The following is a 27,622-nucleotide window of genomic DNA, read 5'->3' as shown; positions in this document are numbered from 1 at the left end:
TTTCTGCTGTACACTAAATGGACTTGAATGCACAGGTGCCCTGGAGAGGTTCCCAACCCTGTAATCTGTAGAAATTTTGTAAACCCCAGTCACACTGTTTCTTGTTGCAAGTTGTGGATTTTATAAAACAAACTTCTAAATGTGACATTTTGTTCAGACAATTGACCTTCATCTGACTAAGTTTGTATAGGTAAATCTGAAGGCGTTTCGCATATAGTAAGGGAAGCGCAGAGTTTTTTGGAATGGCGGTATGTACCGCTCTGAGGTAGTCTGATAAAGGTCAATTGTCTGACCGAAACGTCACATTTAGAAGTTTGTTTAATAAAATCCACAACTTGCAACAAGAAACAGTGTGACTGGAGTTTACAAAATTTCTATTCTGTGTATATGACATCTGCCACGTTTACTTGACCTCTGTCTACTAATTTGATTTTGTGTTTTGCCGTTATCTTTGATCCACTACTGTCTGACTCTGCTTGTTTGTCTGTATCTCTTGTTAGTCCCTTTGTGTCCTTGTGTGTGTCTGTCTCTGGCTTCATCTTATCCATTTGCTCCACCATCCATCAGCTGCCAAACGGAAAAAAATTTCCAATCAACTTAGAGGGCCTTGCAGGGTCTGTTAGCAGGTTCCCGATAGTGGGTTCACCCTTGTCAGGGTGTAGGCAGGGCCACAGCCTGCAGGGACATTGTAGGGTGGGCCCGCCAGCGCTTACCCACTCTGACAGCATGCGCCAATTATGGTTGTGTTTGTTATGTTTGCTAGACAGGTATCTGACATCCACTTTCTCTTTTAATAGAGCCTTCACCTCTTACAGGCTATCCACATGTCATACTGAATTATGTTGTATTTCACATACCATTTGCATGTAGCAGAAAAACTAGTCAAACCCACTATTGGATATAAATATTGGATATATATTAAGGGCCTTCCATTGTCATACTAAATAACAAAAAAGGACTGCCTAGTATCCTAAAAGACTTAGGCTGCATTTACACTGACGTATACCCGCATGGCTATGGCTGGGTGGGCATACGTCCAACGCCATGGAGAAGAGACCCCTCCCCTCTCCATAGCAATGCATTGGGTACAGACTGTATGATGGAGAAAGGAAGGACTTGTGTGTAGCACCGTATCTCTCCATGCGGCCCCCATACAGTAGTGTGAATGCAGCCTTAGCCACACAAAGGATTGCCAACGTAGTGTAACATCAGCTGGAGAGTTATTGACCTTCAAGTAAAGTCACAACATGAATTGTATTTATGTAATGTACTGTATTATGTTTTCATATACTACACCGTATATAGTTTACTTTTACTTGCTTACAGTGTATAAAGTTTGCACTGTGTAATGTGTAAGAACTAGTTTTTCCTGTTCAGTCTTTAACTTGAATCGTTGTGACCGACTGATAGTGTAAAAGAAATAAAACTGAAAACACAACAAAAATAGATATATTCTTTTTTAATTTCAGTGGTGCATTCCTTAATACATAACTGGCGCATAGACTTTTACATTGGATTTAATGCTTGAAGAAAGCTGTTAGTACAATCAGTAGACATGTTTTAATATAAAACAAATTTATGTTAACATTTCTTAAAGCGGTTGTCTCGTACATTCAATTTTAGTACTTTTGCGAGTGTGGACAGCGATGCTATAGACAGTGGGGCACATTTACTAAGGGTCCGTCGGACGCATTTCCGCCGGGTTTCGCTAATTTTTCCAATTTGCCCTGAATTGCCCCGGGTTTTTGGCGCACGTGATCGGATTGTGGCGCATCGGCGCTGGCTTGCATGCGACACAAATCGGGCATGGCCGTCGGACAAAACGACTGTTTTGAACAAACAGCGGAATTTAACTTTCAAAATTGTGTCGCAAGATCAGCACTTACATGCACCGGGGAGAAGAAGGTGAACTCCGGCGGACCCCAGCAGGGAAGCGACACATGCAGGAAATTGGATGCACGATCTTAGGGAATCGTAGCAGCTCTGAATCCTCGTTGAACATTCCGGATCGGCTGCGTCAATGGGACGGGTAAGTAAATGTGCCCCAGTGTGCTATATGACAACTTTTTTTTGTACATATGACATAAATACAATGGGAGAGATTTATGAGAAGTGTCTTAGAGCAAAACAGTTCTAGTTGCTACTAGTAGTGTTGAGTGGACCTGAACCACAAAGTTCATGTTCATACTGAAATTTGTGGGTGTGGGTCCCCAGAACTGACCCAGGACTGACCCAGAACTTTTAATTAAAGGTTGGGTCCAGGTTCGTGTCAACCTTCCCTCCCCCACCAGCAACACCTGAGATCAATGCTGGCATCAATTGGAGACATTAACTCTGTAAATGCTGTTGCCAAACCTCTTCAGCAGCATTTAATTCGGAGTTCAGTAGCTGGACCCCAACAGAATTTTAAATGGTCTGCTCATCACTAATTACTAGTTTCCAGTATGTAGGTTTCAATAAACTTTATCACAAACAAGCTTTGAAATCAATTGAAGTGCACTGAATTTGGAGATCGTAGATTTCTTTGTCCTACACTGTATATTTAACTGTATCTTTAGGCCTCTGATCTTAAAAAAAGTATTGATGCTCATTGGATGTTTCATTGTGGAAGGAGTATTTATAATAACAATTCTAGGGCTGGATTTCTACATGACACGTTGGGGCTCATTTACTAAGGGTCCGAACGCCACACTTTCGTCGAGTTTCCCGAATATTTCCGATTTGCGCCGAATTGTCCCAGGATTTTGGCGCACGCGATCAGATTGTGGCGCATCGGCTTTCACGCGGCAGATATCGGGGGCATGGCCGTTGGACAACCGAACGGAATTGGAAAAAACGTGGAATTTAAAAAGCGATTTGTGTCGCAAGATCGAGCACTTACATGCACCAGGAAGAAGCAGGTGAACTCCGGCGGACCTCGGCGCAGCAGCAACACCTCCTGGATATCGGGCGCACGATCTTACTGCCAGCAGACCCGAATCCTCATTGGACAATGTGCCGCGGGATCGCGACTGGACCGGATAAGTATATGTGCCCCATTGTCATTCATATGCACAGTACAGTGGGACATATAGTTCAATCGTACAGATATAAAGTACAAGGCAGAATCTGGGCACAGAGCCTAAAAGGGTATGTAATTAATCTTGGGCACCAAAAAATTTAACTATTCATTCAATATGTTAACAAAGCTTTTTAAAAACCAAAATATATATAAGTTACATATCACAAAACTGATATAGTGTAAAAACTTGTGGATACATTTTATATACTGGACTTTCACATGGAAAAAAAAGTAGACAAATGCTTAACATTTATAAAGGTTACTATTAGAGATGAGCGAGTATACTGCTCGGTCGTGTATCTTGCCGGCTCGACATCGAGCAGTAAATTAATAAAATAAATTGAATAAAAGTATTTTAATTGTAAAAAAAAAAATATTACACTTGTTTCCACATGTTTTACTTGTAAGAACACATTGAAATAACACTATTCTTCACTTTCCAGGTGTTCGCGCGTGTCTTCCGATAGGTTCGGAGATACACGCGCACAACTGCAATGTGAAGAATAGAATAAAACCAGTGAAAACAGTGAACACAGGACCATTTAAGTGCAGAACACATTGAAAGAACATTATTCTTCACATTCCAGATGTTCTGAACATCTCCGAACTTAGCGGGAGACACGCGCACACACCTGGAAAGTGAAGAATAGTGTTCTTTCAATGTGTTCTTACAAGTAAAACATCAGGAAACATCTGGAATATTTTTTTTTTGCAATGTTCTTTTAATGTTCTGTTTTATTTAAAAAAATGCTCGGGTCTCCCATTGACTTCAATGGGGTTCGTTATTCGAGACAAGCACTCGAGCATCGGGAAAAGTTTGTCTCGAATAAAGAGCAGCCAAGCATTTTAGTGCTCACTCATCTCTAGTTACTATGTATAGATATCTATCGAAACAAGAATTTCATGGTCAAACTTCAGAAAAATCCACATTGTTAAAGTCTCACTGATCATGAGATACATCTAGTGACTCTTCATAGAAGATATTTTATTCATTTTTTTGGGCCGAGTCATAATAGTACTTCTGGTATTATTAGTATACTGTGTTATATACTACATTTCATCTATCTATACCCTGTGTAACCTATCTGTGTGGATTTACCATTAATGGCAATGCCCACAGTTGCAGTATGCAGTAAAAAAAAACTACCAAAAGTAATGTAACTGAAGAGATATTTCTACAGGGAGAAGATATTTTATTCCTTCCTATGTTCCAGAGAAGGAGGAATATTTATTGAGAAAGAAAATTCCAGACCTTTATGCTGATGTATCAACTGAGAGCAAAGAGTTCAGATCCCTCTTTCTTTAAATTTGGTTTATTAACCGTTAACATTGATGGGTGGATCTCAACAGGAGCTCTGCTCCTGTAGTTTACTAAGAAAATGAACTTTATTTTTATGTCAATGAAGCATAAGTTTTTTGGGGGGGCATCACCAGTGCCCCCCAGGCTCCTGGGACTCTGGCTATTACATGTTCCCCGAAGCACTTGAGAACTGCCAACAATGTTTGCTATAAATATCGGTTGATATGGGTGAATGTAACGGGATGCAGGGGGGAAGTGCTTTCAGGGATGTGTAATAGTCATTGTCCCAGGAGCCCAGAGGGGTTTTTGCAAAGCACTTATGCTTCAGTAGCAAAAAGGTAGGTAGGAAGAGATTTATCAGAACTTGTATACCAGTTTTGTGCTATACAAGCTCTGAAATAATCCTTGAGAACTGCAAGGAATTGGGATTATTTCCCCCTTTACCCTACCTTCACACCAAGTGGGCGAGGACGCGTGTGAAGGGGGACATGTTCGGCTTTGAAGTGGTCTGTGTACTTGTTTTACTCAGCTTAATTGGCAGGGCCTGGCTTAGAATAGAGGCCTGGGCCTCCTGATGTATATGGTGCGGTGCAGGGGTGGGGCTTATGTCAAACCCGGATGTGATGTGTTGATTATAAATGCCCCCCATAGTTCTTATCACATTGTGTGATCCACCCAACAGAGTTAATGGTTAGTTAAGTAGAAATTTAATGGTAGGTTTCCTTTAAGCGATTTCTATAAACAATACCTATCTCTATCCTCAATATAATGGATAAGTGTCTGCCTACACGGGGTCTAAACACAAGAGCTCCCAGGAATTATGAAAATGGGGACATTTGTCACCATAGTTTGAATGTGTTCAATGTGTTGCAGTAATATCAAAGGCTGCCCCTTGGTTACGAGAAGTAGAAAATTTTGACAGTAGGAAACCAAAATGCTTATATCCTGAAACGGATGGCTTGAGCATAAATCATGTGGAAGCATATCATACTATTAGCTTGGTCAAATATAAATAATTAAAACTTATAATTGGGATTTCTATAATAATGTCACATAAATTAATTATCTTTATGGATGAGGCTCAGTGACAGTGTCCGTGGGTGGACTACTCACATCCGGTAATCCGGTGCTCTCCTTTATACCAAGAAAGCACCAAAGAAGGTTTTGTGCTCAACAGAGATGTCAATCATATCGACATGATTTAGATGCACCATTAGCTTATCACCTTTCTCCAGTTCAAAAAGACCACCCAAATAAATGGGTGGGTTTATTCCTTTGTCCTTTGTACAAAATGAAATTCCACTCAGAAGAGTGTCTGGTTCTGGATACCTGGGGGTGTACTTCAAGATCGATTGTGAAATAGAGGTGCCACCAGTACATGGAGGACGGAATGACAGCTGAGAGTACACAAAATAATCTCCATTATCGGGAACGATGATAGATTTGTTGGAATATATCATTCCATTCTTGAGAAATGCCAGACCGAGTTTGGATTCCCACTGCAGAACTTGAGAACTTGTATCATTTTGACTTGTGACTAAGAAGAAAACAGAATTTAATGAGTTTGCCAATATTGTATTAAAAAGAGCAAATAGGGAATATAAGGGCAGATAAGGCTTGATCCACATTCATGAAAAGTGCATTATATTTAAGGGAGAACTTGGCTTACTTCCTTTTGGCATAGGCCAATGGAGGCCATGATGTAGCCACAATATGTGCAGCTAGCTTATGGCCGCCCTATACAGTTGTGTGCATGAGCCCTAAGCATAATAAGAAAGATAGTGGCAATGTACTTTTTTACAGAATTTCTGTAGGTGCAAAAAGTATTGGAATTGCTGCAGAAACAACCTCATTTAGATAGAATGTATGAGAAACATGTGTAACACTGAATAACATGACTGGTTTAACCTGTAAACGAGATGTGATAACTCAGTCTTTAGGGTAAATGAATAGGGGGAACTGGTGTTTACAGTTTTGGTTGTCCCTGACTATTCTTCTCGTGAATAGCTTCTCTTGTCTGCACACTGCAGTACCCTCTGCCACCTCCACATCCCCCTGCATTACAAAACCAGCTCAGACACAGGCACTTAGTGCCAGCAAGCAGCAGTATGCAGGGACTTACTCTACAAGTTACAGACAGATAAGGTTCCTATAGCAGAGCTGACTGTTTTATTGATTTGGTTAAAAAGAGCAGAGCTGAGAGTGTCATTGGGTTTTATCCATCTCATAGATAATATTAATAATACTTTATTTATATAGCGCACAAAGATCATGCAGCGCTACACAGAGTTTGAAAATAGATCTCATCATTTCTCATTTCTGATCTGTATCATCTCTCTTTTTCTGTGTCAGATAAAAGTAGAATGTTCAAAAGAGTAGATAAAAGTGTAGATAAACCTTTTACCCTCATAATCTAAGCACATTGTCAGCACACAGCATCTCACAGCACTAGAGGGATTATGAAGTGTCTGCTTAGAGAGTCCCTGCCCACACTCTGGAATATTACACTGGACCTCAATAAGTGATAGGAGCTAAAACAGCAATAACACTGAGTAAAATTGTAAAGTAAGTGTTAAAAATTATCTTTATTGTGTAAACACCACTGGGGGATTAAAATTTGAGAAATGTATTTAATGGGTAAACCCCTTTAGCTCAAGCAGTGCTACCACTGTAGATAGCATTTGAGCTTGCTGTACAAAACTATTGCCCTTTCAGTGGATTGGGCAAACCATGTTTTGTAAAAGATGGTACTGATGGCTATGGAGTTTGAGTTGTCTGATATTTTTTTTTGTCTAAATTATCTGTGATCAGAGGTTTCCTGGCAGTGGCTTATTCCCTTTTTCCATGGGGGACACTGTATTTATTAATTATCATTTACATGGAGCATAGTTGTGGTGCTGTATCTCTCTCCAGAGCTCAGTTTTGTTGTTGTATTAATCTCAGCACTGTATTTATATATTGAGCTTGATGTGGTAGCTATTAGAGATGAGCGAGCACTAAAATGCTCGGGTGCTCGTTATTCGAGACAAACTTTTCCTGATGCTCGAGTGCTCGTCTCGAATAACGAGCCCCATTGAAGTCAATGGGAGACTCGAGCATTTTTCAAAGGGACCATGGTTCGGGAATAAAATGTGTTAATTAATTGAAAAAGAATGTCTTCTGATAAGTTAGCAGATGTATGCAAACATCTGCAATCTATTCTTCACTGTTCCGCGCGTATATTATCTCCCGACAAGTTAGCAGATGTGAAGAACAGTGAAGAATAGAATAAAAACAGTGAACACAAGATCATTTAAGTGAAAAACACAGTGAAGAATAGATTGCAGATGTTCAGCACATCTGCTTACTTGTCAGGAGATACGCTGTCCCGGGATTCTCTGCTCTTCTTCCACTGAAGTCTCCCCGATGTCTCCGTGCCGCTGCCCGATGTCTCCGTGCCGCTGCCCGATGTCTCCGTGCCCCGATGTCACCGTGCCCCGATGTCACCGTGCCCCGATGTCTCCGTGCCCCTATGTCTCCGTGCCCCGATGTCTCTGTGCCCCTATGTCTCCGTGCCCCTATGTCTCCGTGCCCCGATGTCTCCGTGCCCCTATGTCTCCGTGCCCCTATGTCTCCGTGCCCCTATGTCTCCGTGCCCCGATGTCTCCGTGCCCCTATGTCTCCGTGCCCCGATGTCTCCGTGCCCCTATGTCTCCGTGCCCCTATGTCTCCGTGCCCCTATGTCTCCGTGCCCCGATGTCTCCGTGCCCCTATGTCTCCGTGCCCCTATGTCTCCGTGCCCCGATGTCTCCGTGCCCCTATGTTTCCGTGCCCCTATGTCCCCGTGCCCCGATGTCTCCGTGCCCCTATGTCTCCGTGCCCCTATGTCTCCGTGCCCCGATGTCTCCGTGGCCCTATGTCTCCGTGCCCCGATGTCTCCGTGCCCCGATGTCTCCGTGCCCCGATGTCTCCGTGCCGCTGCCTGATGTCTCCGTGCCGCTGCTCGATGTCACCGTGCCCCTATGTCTCCGTGCCCCGATGTCTCCGTGCCCCGATGTCTCCGTGCCCCGATGTCTCCGTGCCCCGATGTCTCCGTGCCGCTGCCTGATGTCTCCGTGCCGCTGCTCGATGTCTCCGTGCCCCGATGTCTCCGTGCCCCGATGTCTCCGTGCCCCGATGTCTCCGTGCCCCGATGTCTCCGTGCCCCTATGTCTCCGTGCCCCTATGTCTCCGTGCCCCGATGTCTCCGTGCCCCGATGTCTCCGTGCCCCTATATCTCCGTACCCCTATGTCTCCGTGCCCCTATGCCTCCGTGCCGCTCCGTGTCGCTGCCCGATGTCTCTGTGCCACTGCCCGATGTCTCTGTGCTGCTCCCCGGTGTCTCTGTGCTGCTCCCCGGTGTCTCTGTCCTGCTCACCGTGTTCTTCAATGTGTTCTTCACACATATATATTGTTCTTCACATGCTATTTTGTTCGCACCGTTCCGCGCGTATTTTCCGACAAGTAAGCAGATGTGCCGAACATCTGTAATCTATTCTTCACTGTGTTCTTTACTGTGTTTTTCACTTAAATGATCCTGTGTTCACTGTGTTCACTGTTTTTATTCTATTCTTCATTGTTCTTCACTGTGTTTTTTTAATTAAATGCTCGATCTCGAGCAGGGGAAATACTCGTCCGAGCAACGAGCCGTTTCGAGTACCTTAATACTCGAACGAGCATCAAGCTCGGACGAGTATACTCGCTCATCTCTAGTAGCTATGCATTAAGTTTAGTTTTGCTCCTGTGTTTGAGCATTGAGATTGGTTCTGGTACTGGATTTATGTACTGTGCCCTTGCAGTAACTATATATGTCAGGGGCACTGAACATTTTAAACTGTATACACTGTATATTTTAAGTAAGAGGAGGTCACAGCTAAAATTAATTCAGGGGAAACATTGTAAATAGTAGCTCAGGAGGGTGGTGCTGTATACATTATATTATATAATAGAGCATTGAATTTAATATATTTTTTTTAATGACTTAGAAACTACCATGCCCTCTTCCAAACCTATAACATAAATGGGGGGTGGGGGAAGCTATATGACTGGCCAGGAGAAAAGATAAAGATGTCAATCATACAATGCTCTTACCTCGGGGGAGGAGATTTATCATGTCATGCGCTAGTGCTATGTGTGCCGGTTTATGGTGTTACCCCTGCCCCTGGCATCCAACAGAAGCTCTGGCCTCCTTATAAAGCCACCGGGCAATTTTATGCCTTTGCCAGTAAGGTGCCTACCAACTCCACCATTTATACCAACTTGGGGTGGAAGTGGCCTAAAAGAGTCCATGCAACAGAAAAGGCATCTGTCTCAGGGCTTGCATGCCAGATTTCTGGCCTCATGTGTTATGTTATTACATATACAGTGGGTACAGAAAGTATTCAGACCCCTTTTAATTTTTCACTCTTTATTTCATTGCAGCCAATTGGTAAGATCAAAAAAGTCCTTTTTTTTCTATAAATGTACACTCTGCACATTTTTCTTGACAGAAAAAAAACTGAAATGTAGATATGTTTGCCAATTTATTAAAGAAGAAAAACTGAAATATCACATGGTCATAAGTATTCAGACCCTTTGCTGTGATATATATGTCATATTTAACTCATATGCTGAAATAAAAGGTGGGATCCTCAAACAATATATCTAATAGGGTGGCCCCAAAAAAAATCACTTGGAAGTATAACAGAAAAAATGCAACTAGTGCTTAATGATTGTGAACAACCTATTTTTATTTACAAATATTTACAAGTAGGTATATAAGTAGAGTCTCGTTATGACGTATTCGGTTCCTCGGCACTGGTGATCAGTCTGTAGACAAAAAGGGATAAATGAGCATATAAGAACTTGCCTAGGGTGTCCTCGTGTATGTGGTAAACATATATATAAAGAACTCACCTCCAGGGTTTATTAGTATGTCTCAATGTAGGGTTTTCCTGGCACCCCCTCCAAGGAGATACATGACCCATCTGTGATTCTTGAGACGTACTAATAAACCCTGGAGGTGAGTCCTTTATATGCACGTTTACCACATAGACGAGGACACCCTAGGCAAGTTCTTTTATGTTCATTTATCCCTTTTTGTCTATAGTCTGGTCACCAGTGCCGAGGAACTAAATACGTCATAAAGAGACTTAACTCACATGCTGCCTACTTCCTACTGATCCTCCTTGAGATGGTTCAACTCCTTCATTAGAGTCCACCTGTGTTTAATTAATCTGATTGGACTTGATTAGAAAAGCCTAACACCTGCCTATATAAGACCTCAAAGTGCATGTCAGAGCAAATGAGAATTATGAGGTCTAAGGAACTGCCCAAGAAGCTCAGAGACAGAATTGTGGCAAGACACAGATGTGACCAAGGTTACAAAAGAATTTCTGCAGCACTCAAGTTCCCTAAGATAACAGCTAATTCCGTGATCCTAAAATAGAGGAAATTTGGGACGACCATAACTCTACCTGGACCTAGCCGTCCAGCCAAATTAGGCACACCAAATAAATCACTGCAGCCGTCCACCAGTCAGGGTTTTATGACAGAGTTTGCTGATGGAAGCCTCTCTTCAGTGCAAGACATATGAAAGCCACATACAGTGTGCAAAAAAACACATGAAGGATTCCCAGACTATGAGAAATAAGATTCTCTGGTCTGTTGAGAAAAAGATTGAACTTTTTGGTGTTACTTTTAGGCGATATGTGTGGAGAAAACCAGACATTGCTCATCACCTGCCAAATGCAATCCCAACAGTGAAGACAATGACCCTAAGCTCACAGCTAAAATAACAAAGCAGAGGCTTCAGAACATCTCTGTGACCATTCCTGACTGGCCCAGCCAGAGCCCTGAGCTAAACCCAACTCCGCATCTCTGGAGAGACATGAAAATGGCTTCCACCAACGTTCACCATCCAACCTGAGGGAACAGGAGAGGATCTGCAAGGAAGAGGCAGGGGATCCCCAAATCCAGCAGTGAGAAACGTGTTGCATCTTCCCAGAAAAAACCTCCTGGCTGCACCAGCTCCAAAGCTGCTTCTACTCAACACTGAGAAAAAGGGCTGAATACATATCACTATGTGATATTTTAGTTTTTCTTGTTAAATAAATTAGCAAAAATATCTACATTTCTATTTTTTCTGTCAGGATGGGATTAGAGTGTAAATTAATGAGCAAAAAAATTACTTTTTTGATTTTACCAATTGCCTGCAATGAAACACGAATTTAAAGGGGTCTGAATACTTTCCTGCCCACTGTACATCCTAATGATTTGTCATAATGTTAATTGATTGAAATAATCCGTTAATCCTTTATGATAAAGATTCAAACTTATAGAACTGTGAATTACACTAAGGGCACATTCACATGGCCGTCTGCGGGGACGTACATTCGGCCGCAAATTTGCGGCCGCATGTACGTCCCCATAGACGGCAATAGCGGCGCGGCGCAGATACGGTGCCACACATGTTTGGCACCGATCCAGGCCGCACACCGCAAAAAGATAGAGCATGCTCTATCTTTTGGCGTGTGTGCGGCCGTGCGCCGCTATTCTCTATGGAGGGAGGAGGGGCTGCCTCCTCCTCCTCTCCAGCACACGGCGGTATGCCCGCACGCTGTGTGAATGTACCCTAAAAATGTACACTATAGCCCCCAGAAAATATTTGCTAAATGCACAGTATTTCACTAGTAATTCACAATATATGAAAAATATGTAACCCCACCAAGAGTTTAGAGAAACACTCTAAGAAACTTAAAAATCATTTTGAACCATTACCTGTTAGGTGAGCCTTGGGTTTTGCTTGCAGAGGTGTTCCTTAATAGATTAAAAAAAACATTTATATATCACCATAATAAACGGCAAATATTAAACTAATGACATTAATGACCTACATCCTTTACTATTGTGTGATAAACCCTTTACTTCAGTAATCGACACAGGTGACATTGATTCATGTATACGGTTCTGTTTAGGTTAAAGGGGTTGTCCACTCTCAGCAAATAATTGAAATCAATCCCAAGAGCTGATGTGCAGCCTGTATAACTGGAGTAGTAGTCAGCATACACGAGTATTGCCCCATTTTCTTGTACAGGACTTATATTGGATGAATTAGATTGAAGTTTGTAGACTAATAATAATTCTTTTATTTATATAGCGCACACAGGTTACACAGCGCTGCACAAAGCTTTCCAAATCAGTCTCTGTCCCCAATGCGGCTCACAATCTTATCAACCTATAAGTATGTTTTGGAGTGTGGGAGGAAACTGGAGGACTCGGAGGAAACCCACGCAAACACGGAGAGAACATACAAACTTTGCAAATGTTGACCCTGGGACATGAACCCAGGTCCTCAGCGCTGCAAGGTGCTATCCACTAAACCACCGTACTGCCCCTAGATTGTCCTTGTACACTGGATGTACACACACTGGGATGGAGATTTGTGTCCTTTCAGTACAAAACCCCATTTATATAATTATTTTTCATAAATGGTCATCAATATGTCTCATTGATCCAGCCTTAATATGAATAAATCGACTTACATTCATACACTAATCCTTGGTGTTCTCATGTCCATTCATCCATAACAGTTAGATGATAATGTAGATGAAGAATAACTATAAAAGCTCAAATTATTATAACATACCTATACGTGGATTCACCCGTCCCTGTAAGGAAACAGAAAATGATTGGTGAAAATAATACAGTAAGAACAAATTTTGAGAAGTCAGTCATGTCTAGTTTAGAAGAAAGCTGTTAAAAATGTTTTATTATATTAATAAAAATGGTCTGTTATTGAATTAAGCTGCAATAAAGTACTCATAACCTACTGTATAAACCATACAACCTACTGTATAAAAACGATTAACATTTTCACACTTCTTCAATTATTTTTTGGTGCAAAATATTGTTAGGTGTGAATCTCTATGATGAATTTGTTACAGTGTCTCCCTTTCTCAGAGCCAGGTAATAAGAAATAAAATTTTATAAAGTAGTGTCCATAAAATTAGCATTACATAATCTATTGGAACCTGTTACCAGCTAAAAATGACATTCCTGGGGACAGGTCCACTTTAAGTTCCTGGAAGGTAGATTGGTTTTGGACAGTTAGGATCGCATGACCCTCCATCTGTGGCCAGTGTTCTGTGTGAACCTGTATGATTAATTAGTTACAGTTTCTGCCGGTCTCCAGGTAATGTGAAATAACATTTTATAAAGTAGCTTGGAATAGTTTATTGGAACCTATCACCAGCTAAAAATGACATTCCTGGGGACAGGTCAACTTTAAGTTCCTGGAAGGTAGATTGGTTTTGGGCAGTTAGGATCACATGACCCTCCATCTGTGACTTATAGACAGGAATGTTTGGCTGATGAGGTAAAAGACAGGAGGCTTCACTTTACATATAAAGAAACTGCAGAACTATTAATAGATGTATTAGATTGGTAAATTACCTAATATCCTAGCCAAACACTTATACACACATTACAATACCATGAAGTAAAGTGGCCAACCCCTTTAAAGTTATTAGAAACATTATCAGGTCCCTTTATCTCTTAGCTGTAAGTGGAAGACATTGCAGAAAATACACAAAATAAGGAAGAATTACACAGAAACAGATTTTTAATGAAATAATTACAAAGTTTACTAATATCATCTGCACTTTTGATTTCTGCAATTCTGAAAAAAATATTTGTGACACTTAAAATCAAATCATTAAACCTGTAAATAGACATCCACTATTTTGGCACATACAGTATTTTTCGGACTATAAGGCGCACCTGAGTATAAGGCGCACCATCAATAAATGCCTGCTAAAACGTCTAGGTTCATATATAAGGCACACCAGAGTATAAGGCACACCTGATTATAAGGATGAATGACCAGCAGGTGGCAGACCTGTGCACAGTTTAAGGCAGATGTTGTCTGTAAGTACAGTTCATATATAAGGCGCACTGGACTATAAGGCGCACCTTTGATTTCTGAGAAAATCAAAGGGTTTTTTGTGCACCTTATAGTCCAAAAAATATGGTACTATCCATTTTGTGTTCTATCTACTATAACACATATAAACGTGATTCACATTTGTTTCTCTATCAACGATTGACAAAACACAGGAAGTAAATGAACAAGTGAAAGGTTCTACACAATGTATCCAACTACAGTGATGAAATGGCATGGAACTTGTCCAACACATGTTGACTGTCTGTGTTCTTGTAAAAACACATCATAAAGTTCCTCTATTTATTTAGGTAATTATGAGGCAAGAGTCTGGATATCTCGAAATCATCTCTGATAGACATTTACGGCTTATGCTCGTGGCAGCACACATATAAAGCAATGCTCCCCTGACAGAATACCTCCACCTTTCTATGCAAACTAAATTTAAGATGAAACAATGCCATGATCCTTAAAGTGAACCTGTCACCAGGAATGTCATTTTTAGCTGGTGACAAGTTCCAATAGCTTAAGCTATGCTGATTTTACAAATGCCTTTGTTAGCATTCTGATTAATTTCAGTTTATATATGTTTATATTCATTTATATATTTGTTATGTAGTATATCTTTATTTTACCTTGCTCCCTACCAGCAGCATGTGGTGAGTCCCAGAGGAGTGGCAGCTGCAGCCTGTGTGTGCCTGTGTCTCCTCATACATTCTTCCTCTACTCCACAGCATCCCCCTCCCTCCCTTGCCTGCTCAATGCACATGACAGGAAGTGGGAGGAGGGAGCTGCAGACTGATGCAGGTACACAAAGGCTGCAGCTGTCCCATCCTCCGGACTCACCACACTCTGCTGGCTGGGAGCCAGGTAATGAATGAAATTTATGTAAACTACTGAAATGATTCAGATTTCTGGCAAAGGCATTTTTAAAATCAGCATAGAATAGGCTTTTGGAGCCTGTCACCAGCCTAAAATCAAATTCCTGGTGACAGGTCCCCTATAACTCTGATCAAGTACAATGTAGGTCTAATCTCAACTGACCTATTCTAAGGATACTCTATTGCTTTCTGGGTCCTGTAAAGCCATGTTATTATCACGCTATATCATAAAAAATACTGTATTTTTAAATTGCAATTCTATTTAGACAGACTTATACTCTAGAATAATTATAGAAAAATCCTATTATCCAAGTGTGCACCATAGAATTTACCTGTATAGTAAATTGATATAGAAATAGTACTTTATACTTTTTCTCAATCCTACTTTTTCAATCCAAAACATTTCAATGCAAATATATCATGTAGCATGGAAATCACAGAAACTGTATATTTCCTGAATTCATAACATTTTAGGCAAAGTGAAACTTTGCTTAGGGGGATGCCCATATAATCATGTGATCTGTGCTGCTGTAGACCAAATACTAGAACCCCTGCAAAGTAACAAAACCTTATGCTGCTTCTGTAATACTGATGTATAGTAAAAGTTACATAGTCTAAATCAGCATCAGTCAGATTATAAAATGTTATGCGGGCTGTATTTTTATTGTACTCAATTAAATATTAATATTTGCCCTTCCTCACCTTATCTCGGGGCATAAGATATGCTGAGATGGATGACGCAAGTTGACCAACTTGAAGAAATAAAAAGTTACTGTGTTACTTTGTTGTCCTCTGTGATTACTGCAATTATAACAAGGGCTACTCATTCCAGACATTTCTAGTAAGGGAGGCCGAACCAGTATATCTGGGAAATAATTCCACTTATAGCATGAATTATTTATAAAGAAACCATGATGTTTGCTTGCACATGTCTACAGACAACTTTGACACTTTTAGCAACAAAACGGTTGACACAAGTGATTTGCATACACTGCCACACCTCCGTGGCATCTTCCAAGGGAAGGTTTGAACATGACCTCAAGTGGCCTCTTTTCCTTACTGCTTGGGCAGATATATATCCACCCCTGCAAATTTTGCATGTTCAATTTGTCACCCAGGACATATCAAACATCCATGAATTTTCATGTGTCCCAATCTTACATAATCCTCCTGTGCCATATAGAGAAAGTATGAGAAGTACAACCAGACTAACATGTAAAACCACAGTATTAAGCAACCCTATCAATTCTAAGTGCTAGAACGTGACCTCTATGGGTTTGTGGAAAGGTAAACCTTCAGCGCATTGTCATCGTAAATTACCTCGTCTTTCCTCCCAGGAAATCCACCTTGTAGTAAGCAAGCTGTGAACAGTGCCAGGGTGCAGAGGAGAACGAAACAGAAACCAACAGCCCATTTCAGCCTCCTAATAGTCTTATCCTGAGTCTGCAGAGTGTGTGAGCTGGAAGTAACATGACTGCTCTCTTCCTGGAGCATTTCTATCCGTGTTTCCATACGTAGACTGACTTCTGAGCTCCCAGCTTCAGTACAGTAGTGAGAAAGGCCCTTGTAATCATGTTCTCTTGAAGCAACAAGGGCCCTAAATAAAGGCACCGGTTGTCCCCTCCTTTCCAAGTGTCCAGTTATCCCTCCCTCTTATTTTACGCCTACAGTCGATACTCAGTAGGGAACCAGCTCAAGACTACAGAGAGTTGCTGGAAAGTCCCTGTACAGTACTGTAGGAGGTGTTAGGATAATGAAGTTGTGTGGGCTGGTCCCAAAAAACAAACAGAAGTGGAGAACTACACGAGGGATTAAGCAGCGAGAGCGAAACAACAGCCATAGGGAAATATCACTAACTTTAATTTTAGGGATTTTTGCAGTTACATTTTCAGCCTACACACAGGGTGAAGACTGATGTTATGGATACATATATTTGGGAGTGAAACAGACTGCTGGCAGTTTATCAAAAGTCACTTTGATAGGTTAGGAATGCAAACAATAAAATATATCAGTAAAACTAAAAGTAACAGTTTATCAAAAAGTTTTGCCAAGAAAGTTTGATTAATGAAACAATAATGTTTCTTAGTTTATTGAACCCGAATGGTTATAAGTTCTTTATAGAAGGACCTTAGTGTTTGGCACTAGAGATGAGCGAACATGCTCGTCCGAGCTTGATGCTCGGTCGAGCATTAGGGTACTCGAAACTGCTCGTTGCTCGGACGAATACTTCGCCCGCTCGAGAAAATGGCAGCTCCCGCCGTTTTGCTTTTTGGCGGCCAGAAACAGAGCCAATCACAAGCCAGGAGACTCTGCACTCCACCCAGCATGACGTGGTACCCTTACACGTCGATAGCAGTGGTTGGCTGGCCAGATCAGGTGACCCTGGGATAGACTAGCCGCTGCCCGCGCTGCTCGGATCATTCTGTGTCTGGATGCCGCTAGGGAGAGAGCTGCTGCTGGTCAGGGAAAGCGTTAGGGTGTTCTATTAGCTTACTGTTAGGCAGGAGTGATTCTCCAAGAACCCAACAGCCCTTCTTAGGGCTACAATAACGTTATACTTTTTTTTTTTATTTGCAGCTAGTACCATATTGTGAGGAATTTGCAGGGGGACTTGCTACCGTTGTGTTTAGCTCTTAGTGACACACATATCCACCTCAAACACCAAAGTGGGAAAATTTATTAGGGGTTTGATTTCAATTAGGCACAGTCTGCCATTTACTTTTTATTTTACGTTTATTTTTTTAATAACTCAGTGTCATCTCATCTGGCATAGTAGTGTGCTTTCATACTTGGCTAGAAAATAGCCATAGGAGAATCCAAACGGCTTACTTACGCCTACAGTAGCGTTATATATATTTGATTTCTGGTTGATCTGCTGGTGGCTGTACTTGCTGCAGTGCATCTACTAGCAAATTGTGAGCAATTTGTAGTGAGACTTGCGACCGCTGTGTTTTGCGCTTAGTGACGCACATATCCATTGCAAAGACCGAAGTGGGAAAATTTATTAGGGGTTGGATTTCAATTAGGCACAGTCTGCCATTTCCTTTTTTATTTTACGTTTATTTTGTTTAATAACTCAGCGTCATCTCATCTGGCATAGTAGTGTGCTTTCATACTTGGCTAGAAAATAGCCATAGGAGAATCCAAACGGCTTACTTACGCCTACAGTAGCGTTATATATATTTGATTTCTGGTTGATCTGCTGGTGGCTGTACTTGCTGCAGTGCATCTACTAGCAAATTGTGAGCAATTTGTAGTGAGACTTGCGACCGCTGTGTTTTGCGCTTAGTGACGCACATATCCATTGCAAAGACCGAAGTGGGAAAATTTATTAGGGGTTGGATTTCAATTAGGCACAGTCTGCCATTTACTTTTTATTTTACGTTTATTTTTTTAATAACTCAGTGTCATCTCATCTTGCATAGTAGTGTGCTTTCATACTTGGCTAGAAAATAGCCATAGGAGAATCCAAACGGCTTACTTACGCCTACAGTAGCGTTATATATATTTGATTTCTGGTTGATCTGCCGGTGGCTGTACTTGCTGCAGTGCATCTACTAGCAAATTGTGAGCAATTTGTAGTGAGACTTGCGACCGCTGTGTTTTGCGCTTAGTGACGCACATATCCATTGCAAAGACCGAAGTGGGAAAATTTATTAGGGGTTGGATTTCAATTAGGCACAGTCTGCCATTTCCTTTTTTATTTTACGTTTATTTTGTTTAATAACTCAGCGTCATCTCATCTGGCATAGTAGTGTGCTTTCATACTTGGCTAGAAAATAGCCATAGGAGAATCCAAACGGCTTACTTACGCCTACAGTAGCGTTATATATATTTGATTTCTGCTTGATCTGCTGGTGGCTGTACTTGCTGCAGTGCATCTACTAGCAAATTGTGAGCAATTTGTAGTGAGACTTGCGACCGCTGTGTTTTGCGCTTAGTGACGCACATATCCATTGCAAAGACCGAAGTGGGAAAATTTATTAGGGGTTGGATTTCAATTAGGCACAGTCTGCCATTTCCTTTTTTATTTTACGTTTATTTTGTTTAATAACTCAGCGTCATCTCATCTGGCATAGTAGTGTGCTTTCATACTTGGCTAGAAAATAGCCATAGCAATAGGATAGCATCGTTTGGTTTTAAAAACTAAAAAACACAAAAAAAAACAAAAAAACACAAAAAAAAGTTAAAAAAAAATTAAAGTTATAACTCTCATTTTCAAAATGTTTAACCCGAGGGCTAGGGGTAGAGGACGAGGGCGGGGACGTGGGCGTCCAACTACTGCAGGGGTCAGAGGCCGTGGTCCTGGGCGGGGTGAGACACCACCTGCTTATGAGGGAGCAGGGGAACGCCACAGAGCTACACTCCCTAGGTTCATGTCTGAAGTTACTGGGACTCGTGGTAGAGCACTGTTGAGGCCAGAACAGTGCGAACAGGTGATGTCGTGGATTGCCGACAATGCTTCGAGCAATTTGTCCACCAGTCAGTCTTCCACGCAGTCCACCCATGTCACCGAAATCGGCACTCCTCCAGCTCCTGCACCTCAGCCTCCTCCCCCCCAGTCTGCCCCCTCCCAGGAAAATTTGCCATTTGAACTGGCATACTCTGAGGAACTGTTTTCTGGACCCTTCCCACACTCACAAACCACTTGTCCGGTTGCTGCTGAGCAATTTTCCGATGCCCAGGTTTTCCACCAGTCGCAGTCTGTGGGTGATGATGACCTTCTTGACGTAGTGGAAGAAGTGTCTAAAGAGGTGTCCGACGATGAGGAGACACGGTTGTCAGACAGTGGGGAAGTTGTTGTCAGGGCAGGAAGTCCGAGGGGGGAGCAGACTGAGGGATCAGAGGATGATGAGGTGACAGACCCAAGCTGGGTTGATAGGCCGGGTGAACACAGTGCTTCTGAGACAGAGGAGAGTCCTCGACCAGAACAGGTTGGAAGAGGCAGTGGTGGTGCCAGACGGAGAGGCAGGGCCAGAGCTGGTGCATCAGCGCCAAATGTGTCAACTAGTGAAGCTCCCGTGGCGAGGGCTCTTGCGGCGAGGGCTAGATTTTCAGAAGTCTGGAGGTTCTTTAAGGAAACACCGGATGACCGACGGACTGTGGTGTGCAACATTTGCCAAACCAGGCTCAGCAGGGGTTCCACCACAACTAGTTTAACTACCACCAGTATGCGCAGGCATATGAATGCTAAACACCCCACTCAGTGGCAACAAGCCCGTTCACCTCCGGCCGTGCACACCACTGCTCCTTCCCCTGTGTCAGCTGATAGTCAGCCCCCTGCCCAGGACCCTGCCACAAAAACCCCATTGTCGCCTCCACGATCCTCCACAGCATCCACCAGCGTTCAGCTCTCCATACCCCAGACGCTGGAGCGGAAACGCAAATATAGTGCAACCCACCCGCACGCCCAAGCCCTTAATGTCCACATCTCCAGATTGCTTAGCCTGGAGATGCTGCCCTATAGGCTAGTAGAGACCGAGGCCTTTCGCAACCTCATGGCGGCGGCCACCCCTCGGTATTCGGTCCCCAGCCGCCACTACTTTTCCCGATGTGCCGTCCCAGCCCTGCACCAGCACGTGTCAGACAACATCATCCGTGCCCTGACCAACGCCGTTTCTGACAAGGTCCACCTGACCACGGACACGTGGACGAGTGCTGCCGGGCAGGGCCACTATATATCGCTGGCGGCACATTGGGTTAACTTGGTGGAGGCTGGGACCGAGTCTGACCCTGCGGCTGGTCATATACTGCCGACGCCGAGGATTGCGGGGCCTACCTCGGTCCAGGTGTTTCAGGCCTACTATGCCTCCTCCTCCTCCCACCCCTCCTCCACCTCCTCCTCCTCCGAATTACCATCCGTGGGCATGGCGCCATCAGTCGGTAGCTCTAGGCACAGCAGCAGTGCCGTCGCTAAGCGACAGCAGGCGGTGCTCAAACTGCTGAGCCTAGGCGATAAAAGGCACACCGCCCAAGAGCTATTACAGGGCATCACGACGCAGACTGATCTGTGGCTGGCACCGCTGAACCTGAAGCCAGGCATGGTTGTGTGTGACAACGGCCGTAACCTGGTGGCGGCTCTGCAACTCGGCAGACTGACACATGTGCCATGCCTGGCCCATGTGTTAAATCTGATAGTTCAGCGTTTCCTCAAGACATACCCCAATCTGTCTGATTTGCTCACGAAGGTGCGCCGCATCTGTGCGCATTTCAGGAAGTCCAGCACAGATGCTGCCACTCTCAGGGCAGGGCAGCGCCGCCTCCAACTGCCCGCTCACCGACTGTTGTGCGACGTGCCCACGAGGTGGAATTCAACACTGACCATGTTATCCAGAGTTTACCAGCAGCGCTGAGCCATTGTAGACTGCCAGATGTCAACTTCCACCAGAACTGGTAGTCAGGTCAGTCAGCTTCCTCAAGTCTACAATGAGGAGTGGACGTGGATGTCTGATATCTGTCAGGTGCTGAGTAACTTTGAGGAGTCAACACAGATGGTCAGTGGCGATGCCGCCATCATCAGCCTCACCATCCCGCTGCTTGGCCTGTTGAAAAACTCTCTGATCAGCATGAAGTCGGAAGCTTTGCGCTCGTCACAAGAGACGGGGGAAGAAGATTCCCTTGTTGATAGCCAAAGCACCCTTAGGTCTGTTTCTCAGCGCGTATCGGAGGAGGTGGAGGTGGAGGAGGATGAGGAGGAAGAGGAGGAGAATGTTGGCGAGACACAAGAGGGGACCATTGTTGAGTCCTTCACTGTTCAGCGTGTATGGGCAGAAGAAGAGGAGTTGGAGGAGTTGGAGGAGGAGGAAATGGGCAGTCAGGCTAGTGAGGGGAGTGAATTCTTACGCGTTGGTACTCTGGCGCATATGGCAGATTTCATGCTAGGCTGCCTATCCCGTGACCCTCGCGTTCAAAGAATTTATTCCAGCACCGATTACTGGGTGTTCACTTTCCTGGACCCACGGTACAAGCAAAATCTTTCCACTCTCATCCCTGGAGAGGAAAGGAGTGTGAGAATGCATGAATACCAGCAGGCCCTGGTTCACAAGCTGAAACAGTATTTCCCTTCTGACAGCGCTAGCGGCAGAGTGCGTAGTTCTGCGGGACAAGTAGCGAGGGAGAGTAGGCGAGCAGGCAGCTTGTCCAGCACTGGCAAGGGTACGCTTTACAAGGCTTTTGCCAGCTTTATGTCACCCCAGCAAGACACTGTCACCTGTCCCCAGTCTCGGCAGAGTAGGGCTGATCTTTACAGAAAGATGGTGAGGGAGTACGTAGCTGACCATACCATCGTCCTAAATGATCACACAGCTCCCTACAACTACTGGGTTTCAAAGCTGGACATGTGGCACGAACTGGCGCTGTACGCCTTGGAGGTTCTTGCCTGCCCTGCCGCTAGCGTCTTGTCCGAGCGGGTTTTCAGTGCAGCTGGTGGCATCATCACCGATAAGCGTACACGCCTGTCGACTGACAGCGCTGACAGGCTGACGCTTATTAAGATGAATAAAGCATGGATTTCTCATAATTTCCAATCTCCACCAGGTGAAGGAAGCTCAACCTGAATAATTTATCCACTCCTCCTCCTCCTCATTTTCCTCCTTCTCCTCCTCTTTGTACAGTAAAGCAGAGGAAACTGGCTATTTTTTGACAGGGCCCACTGGCTCTAGCTATAGTACTTTATGCATTTAATTTTTCTGGAGGGCCACCTACCCGGTCCTCTGTTTTAAAAAATTTTTGGGAGTGCCACATACAGGCACTCAATCTATTCAATTTTTCTGGAGGGCCACCTACCCGGTCCTCTGTTTTAAACAATTTTTGGGAGTGCCACATACAGGCACTCAATCTATTCAATTTTTCTGGAGGGCCACCTACCCGCTCCTCTGGTTTGAAAACTTTTTTGGACTGCCACATACAGGCACTCAATCTATTCCATTTTACTGGAGGGCCACCTACCTGCTCCTCTGGTTTGAAAAGTTTTTTGGACTGCCACATACAGGCACTCAATCTATTCCATTTTACTGGAGGGCCACCTACCTGCTCCTCTGGTTTGAAAAGTTTTTTGGACTGCCACATACAGGCACTCAATCTATTCAATTTTTCTGGAGGGCCACCTACCCGCTCCTCTGGTTTGAAAACTTTTTTGGACTGCCACATACAGGCACTCAATCTATTTCATTTTACTGGAGGGCCACCTACCTGCTCCTCTGGTTTGAAAACTTTTTTGGACTGCCACATACAGGCACTCAATCTATTCCATTTTACTGGAGGGCCACCTACCTGCTCCTCTGGTTTGAAAAGTTTTTTGGACTGCCACATACAGGCACTCAATCTATTCAATTTTTCTGGAGGGCCACCTACCCGCTCCTCTGGTTTGAAAACTTTTTTGGACTGCCACATACAGGCACTCAATCTATTCCATTTTACTGGAGGGCCACCTACCTGCTCCTCTGGTTTGAAAAGTTTTTTGGACTGCCACATACAGGCACTCAATCTATTCCATTTTACTGGAGGGCCACCTACCCGCTCCTCTGGTTTGAAAACTTTTTTGGACTGCCACATACAGGCACTCAATCTATTTCATTTTTCTGGAGGGCCACCTACCTGCTCCTCTGGTTTGAAAACTTTTTTGGACTGCCACATACAGGCACTATCCAAATTAAATTGTCTCCATAGCAGCCTCCACACGTTGTCTCCATTGCTACCTCCAAAAGTCGTCCATATAGCTGCCTCCATACATCGTCCCCTTATCAAACGAGGTGTGTCAGGCAGAAATTTGGGTTGTTTTCATGGGTTCCACATGTTAACTTTGTCGCCACCCTGCTGTGTTATCCACAAAATATACTGGCAAACTTTTATCATTTACCAATATTATTTCAGCCCTTCTTGCGCATCTGTTTACATTCCCCTCACCCGCCATATCCTAAACTTATAAGAACGCTACTACACTTGATCTTATACAAAAGGTTCTTAGAAGTGCTGTTTGGGGAGTAGCCTAGAGACAGGGGCTTGGATTGGCGAAAGCTCGCCTGGCAGCGGAGCGCCAGCTCCATGCGCATCATGCGCTTCTTGCGCATCTGTTTACATTCCCCTCACCCGCCATATCCCAAACTTATAAGAACGCTACTACACTTGATCTTATACAAAAGGTTCTTAGAACTGCTGTTTGGGGAGTAGCCTAGAGACAGGGGCTTGGATTGGCGAAAGCTCGCCTGGCAGCGGAGCGCCAGCTCCATGCCAAGATTCAACTAACATAGTTTTAACTGCAGCACCTTTAATCTACTACTAGTTCACTGCCTCCATACATGGTCCCCTTATCAAACGAGCTGTGTCAGGCAGAATTTTGGGTTGTTTTCATGGCTTCCATGTTAACTTTGTCGCCACCCTGCTGTGTAATCCACAAAATATACTGGCAAACTTTTATCATGTACCGATATTATTTGAGCGCTTCTTGCTCACCTCCTTTGGTTCCTCTCTGCCACCCATTGGTTTGAAGCCTGAGTCCATTTAGGGTATGTCGCCATGCCACTCTCTAGCCTGCTGCCGCTGCTGCCGCTGCCTCTGCATGCCGTCCCCTATAGTGTCAGGGTCAATTATTGGATGTTTTACATGCTATCTAGCTTCATTCTGTCACTCTGTCATGGCCATGCTGTTGCCCATAGTTTTGGCATAATGGTGCGATTAAGCAGCCTCAGAGGCATCCATGCATGCTGCCCCTGCTGTTTCCTGTCCATTTCCGTGGTGTTTCCATCCTTTTCTGAGGTTCCCAGGTGTTTGGCCAAGCTTCCCTGTGGAGAGCCTTGGTCCCCTTGAAAAATGCTCGAGTCTCCCATTGACTTCAATGGGGCTCGTTATTCGAGACGAGCACTCGAGCATCGGGAAAAGTTCGTCTCGAATAACGAGTACCCGAGCATTTTAGTGCTCGCTCATCTCTATTTGGCACATAACTACCAAACACTATCAAATTAATTTTTCATTTTTTTTGGAGGTATTTTTGGTGTATTCTTTTTTGACATATCTTTGTATGTGTGGGAGTACCAGATAGTTCATAGTCCATATTTATAAATCTGCAAAATTAATTGATGCTGATTTATAAATATGGACTATGAACTATCTGGTACTCCCACACATACAAAGATATGCCAAAAAAGAAGAATACATTAGCACACAATGACCTATTAAGACGGTACAACTTTATCGTCCCATTCAAAGAATACATAAAACAAGGGAGTATAAAACATACATTGCACAACTACTAGGTAATATTATAGCTGGATACGACCCCTAAGATATAGGTGCGCAAGTGCTAATCAATAGTAATGCAATAATTCACAAACCTTCCATTATCCAATATAACCCATAGTATATATGGGAATAAGGGTCCGAGTTGTAAGAGTCAATCCATTTAGTCATCTACTGGATGCCAAAAATAAACAAGCAGTTAATGTATCAATGGTATCTAAACATTTTCATAGTGTACATCAGGTTTGGTGGTTATGGTAATGGAAAAGGTTAGCAGACCTTTGCAGGGTGGAGATCACAGAACGAAACTACTCCATCAAGAAACCTTCTGGATTTTCCCTTAACACAAGGGGACAAAATATAGTCGACCATATTTAGTGTACATATATATGAGATGTACTTAATGTTAAGATGATGATTCCCTTCAGAGCTTATTTGTTTTTTTTTATCAAGTATGAGGTTTTTTAAGTATCACGTGACCGGTCAGTGCATGATCAGGTGTTAAAAGCAGTCTGCAATCTTATTACAGTCATAATTAAGGATGTGTTCTGGAACGCATAGGCTGTGTGTCTACTGTTGCGTTTTTCCATGCTGATATTCATTCTGAGAAACGTATGAAGCTGGACTAACCATAAAAATTTACTTGTATTTGACTTTGAGACGAGATTATCCGTGCTCCAAGACTCCACGCAGTGATAGGCAGCAGGAACCTCAGATGAGCTCACTCGACTTCTTCATTTACTCACTTAGTTTAGAAGATACAACTGTAAAATGAAAATCATGAATGACTTAAATCTGAACTAAAACGGGGATGAAGGAGAAAACGGGAAGATCCCAAATACTGTGTGCCACCCTTTTTTAATGCACATTTCAGTGCACACTCTTTCGTCAGGGGGTGGTGCTAGAGTCGGGAGCGAGTGTATTTATGAGAACTAATCAGTGGGACTCACCCAATAGCTGGTACAGACTTCTGGTCCGCCACATGTGGCTTCTGGGTGGCGCCAGCGCACACTAGAGGCATGTGAGTGTCCGCCAGCTCCACCCAGAAGCCACATGTAACGGACCAGAAGTCAGTAACCAGTGATGTCAGCCGGGTGCTGACATCAAAATAATTATATATGTATATGAAAGTGACAATCATCCATGTGAACGAATCCTTTTTTGATTGAATGGTGCACAGTTGCACCAAATTAAATACCTTTTAAAGGAAACCTACCATAAGGAATCTACCATCAAAACTAGATGTGATTGTAGATTCCTCCTAACTACAACAGCCCCTATCTTTATTTTGCTAATTTTAAGACCTAATATAACTTATAAAAAACGTTGTAAAAGTAATGTGTAAATTACCGGCATAGGCTACTGGGGTGTGGAGGAGCCTGGCTGTCGCCGGGTGCAAAGGGCCTCTTCCCGCCCCTGCAGCCTCTGCAGGGGCACCCAATTGTGCATTTCTCTTCTTCAGACTTCTATCCCGTGGTACTTTGATGACATACGCCTGCTCAAGCCAGTCACAATCCTCTTCTTCTCTAAACATCATTGGCTTCAATGAAGCTACTGCACTCATCCACTGATTTAACGTACAACATGTGCTACCTGGGGATCCCTTCCACCATGTTTGTACCTTTGTTACATGCACAACTGTGTAGGCACCTCGTTATTGTGCTTGAGAGACCATTGTCTTCAGCATGTCTATAGATAACTTCCATGTAGCTGAGTCTACGATTCTCCACAACAGAGCGGTCTACACTTATTTCCCCTGATGAGCCTATAATGAATAGGCGATACATGGCATGTAGGGTTCTATAAACTGTATTTTTCTTCTAAGATACTTATTTCTTTCCCTGGGGGTACTCCACACTAGTACCATCATCTCATTCATTGAGATAAAATGAGTAGGGACAGTGCGCCCAGTTAGGCTCCAGTCGGGGCGGTGTTTACTTAGGAACATTGCTCTGAGTTGAGGTCTAAGGATTTTATACGGAGGGCATTCCCATAGGGACTCTTTAAGAATTTGCACATTATCAACATGCCATTGCATAAAAGAAAGTCATCAAGCTTATTTCCCTTCATATTAACACTACTAACCAACCAATTTTTCTGAGGTTATGACTAGAGATGAGCGAACGTACTCGTCCGAGATTGATGCTCGTTCGAGCATTAGCGTACTCGTAACTGCTCGTTGCTCGGACGAATATTTTGCCAGCTAGAGA

At 43.3% G+C, this 27,622-nt stretch overlaps 1 protein-coding gene across 1 annotated transcript; it reads right to left on the bottom strand.

Annotated features, from left to right (window-relative positions):
* Positions 1-1,474: 1,474 nt before the first annotated feature.
* Positions 1,475-16,880, bottom strand: TNFSF15 (TNF superfamily member 15). Its single transcript, XM_072123674.1, has 4 exons — positions 16,500-16,880; positions 13,006-13,027; positions 12,138-12,176; positions 1,475-5,898 (listed from the first exon to the last, which is right to left on the bottom strand). The coding sequence occupies exons 1-4, from the start codon at positions 16,689-16,691 to the stop codon at positions 5,498-5,500; spliced, it is 654 nt and encodes a 217-aa protein (XP_071979775.1). The 5' UTR covers positions 16,692-16,880; the 3' UTR covers positions 1,475-5,497.
* Between the last annotated feature and the right edge of the window lie 10,742 nt (positions 16,881-27,622).

The sequence above is a fragment of the Engystomops pustulosus genome, chromosome 9 (genome assembly GCF_040894005.1).
Source record: "Engystomops pustulosus chromosome 9, aEngPut4.maternal, whole genome shotgun sequence".
In the NCBI taxonomy this organism is placed as follows: domain Eukaryota; kingdom Metazoa; phylum Chordata; class Amphibia; order Anura; family Leptodactylidae; genus Engystomops; species Engystomops pustulosus.
This window is presented reverse-complemented; position numbering and strand designations above follow the sequence as displayed.

Bases quoted from the DNA above. Each gene is read 5' to 3' on its own strand.
- TNFSF15 (XM_072123674.1), bottom strand. From the start codon at position 16,691: ATGGAAACACGGATAGAAATGCTCCAGGAAGAGAGCAGTCATGTTACT. The intron at 12,177-13,005 runs GTATGTTATAAT...TAATCTATTAAG, and splicing joins ACGGGTGAATCCACGTATAG to GAACACCTCTGCAAGCAAAA. The intron at 5,899-12,137 runs GTAATGGTTCAA...TTTTCTTCTTAG, and splicing joins ACCCAAGGCTCACCTAACAG to TCACAAGTCAAAATGATACA.